General features: G+C 62.2%; 1 protein-coding gene across 1 annotated transcript; it reads right to left on the bottom strand.

Annotated features, from left to right (window-relative positions):
- Positions 1 to 516: 516 nt before the first annotated feature.
- On the bottom strand, positions 517 to 828 carry LOC104832914 (feather keratin-like). The gene has a single exon (XM_010569321.1). It carries the CDS (start codon positions 826 to 828, stop codon positions 517 to 519), a length of 312 nt encoding a protein of 103 aa, XP_010567623.1.
- Between the last annotated feature and the right edge of the window lie 26 nt (positions 829 to 854).

The following is an 854-nucleotide window of genomic DNA, read 5'->3' on the forward strand; positions in this document are numbered from 1 at the left end:
CAGGGGCTGGGAGCCCCGCTGTGGCACTCTGTGTGGATGTTGCTGGGGACACGGTTCCTAAGAGAGCTCTTGTAGGCCCTTTGCAGCCAGCCCAGTGGCCTCTGGAGGTCTGGCTTTGTGCTGGGTGAGGTTGGAAGAGCCATGGGAGAAGAAAGGAAGAGGAGGCGTCTCAGGCTGGGATGCAGGAGAACTTTATTGAGAGACCAAAAAAAAGAGCGAAAAGGCAGGAGCGGCAAATGGAAAGGAGCCGCTCTGAGGTGCAAGGAGGGCGACCGTGAGCTGAGGTCCCTTGTGTGAGACAGATCTCGGCAGAGCTCCTAGATCTTCCCGCCCCACGAGGTGAGCAGCACACTGGAGGTCCCCAGTGGTCTTTGGCTTGTGAGAAGGTGCTTGCTTTGTGCCTTGAGAGAAGGAGCCGTTGTTACTGAGCCCGTGTGCGAGCAACATGCTGGATGGAGGTGCATCCTCGATCCATGCCGTGGCTTCCAGGGTGTGGGCGGTTGGCGTCAGGGGCCCTTAGCAGGGGTAGCAGCCTCTTCTGCCGCCGAAGCAGCCCAGGCCTCCGAAGCCGTAGCCGCCCAGGCCTCCGAAGCCACCAGAGATGGGCACTCCCTGGGAGCTGAGGACGTTGCCCACGGCAGCCGATGAGGAGGATCCGACGGCGGTGTTCTGGGGGAAGGAGCTGAGGATGGGTCCTGGCAGGGTGACCACCACGGTAGAAGGCTGGATGACGACGCGGGAGTCCTGGCACTGCTGGACACAGGGCTCGTTGCAGCTGTTAGCCAGCGGGGTGGGTCCGCAGGGGCGGCAGAGGTCGTAGCAGGCCATGTCTGTGGTGTGGAGGGGCCCTGGAA

The sequence above is a fragment of the Haliaeetus leucocephalus genome, unplaced genomic scaffold, assembly GCF_000737465.1.
Source record: "Haliaeetus leucocephalus isolate CR32 unplaced genomic scaffold, Haliaeetus_leucocephalus-4.0 Scaffold271, whole genome shotgun sequence".
Classification (NCBI taxonomy): Eukaryota; Metazoa; Chordata; class Aves; order Accipitriformes; family Accipitridae; genus Haliaeetus; species Haliaeetus leucocephalus.

Coding starts and splice junctions, on each gene's coding strand:
- LOC104832914 (XM_010569321.1), bottom strand. CDS start 828: ATGGCCTGCTACGACCTCTGCCGCCCCTGCGGACCCACCCCGCTGGCT.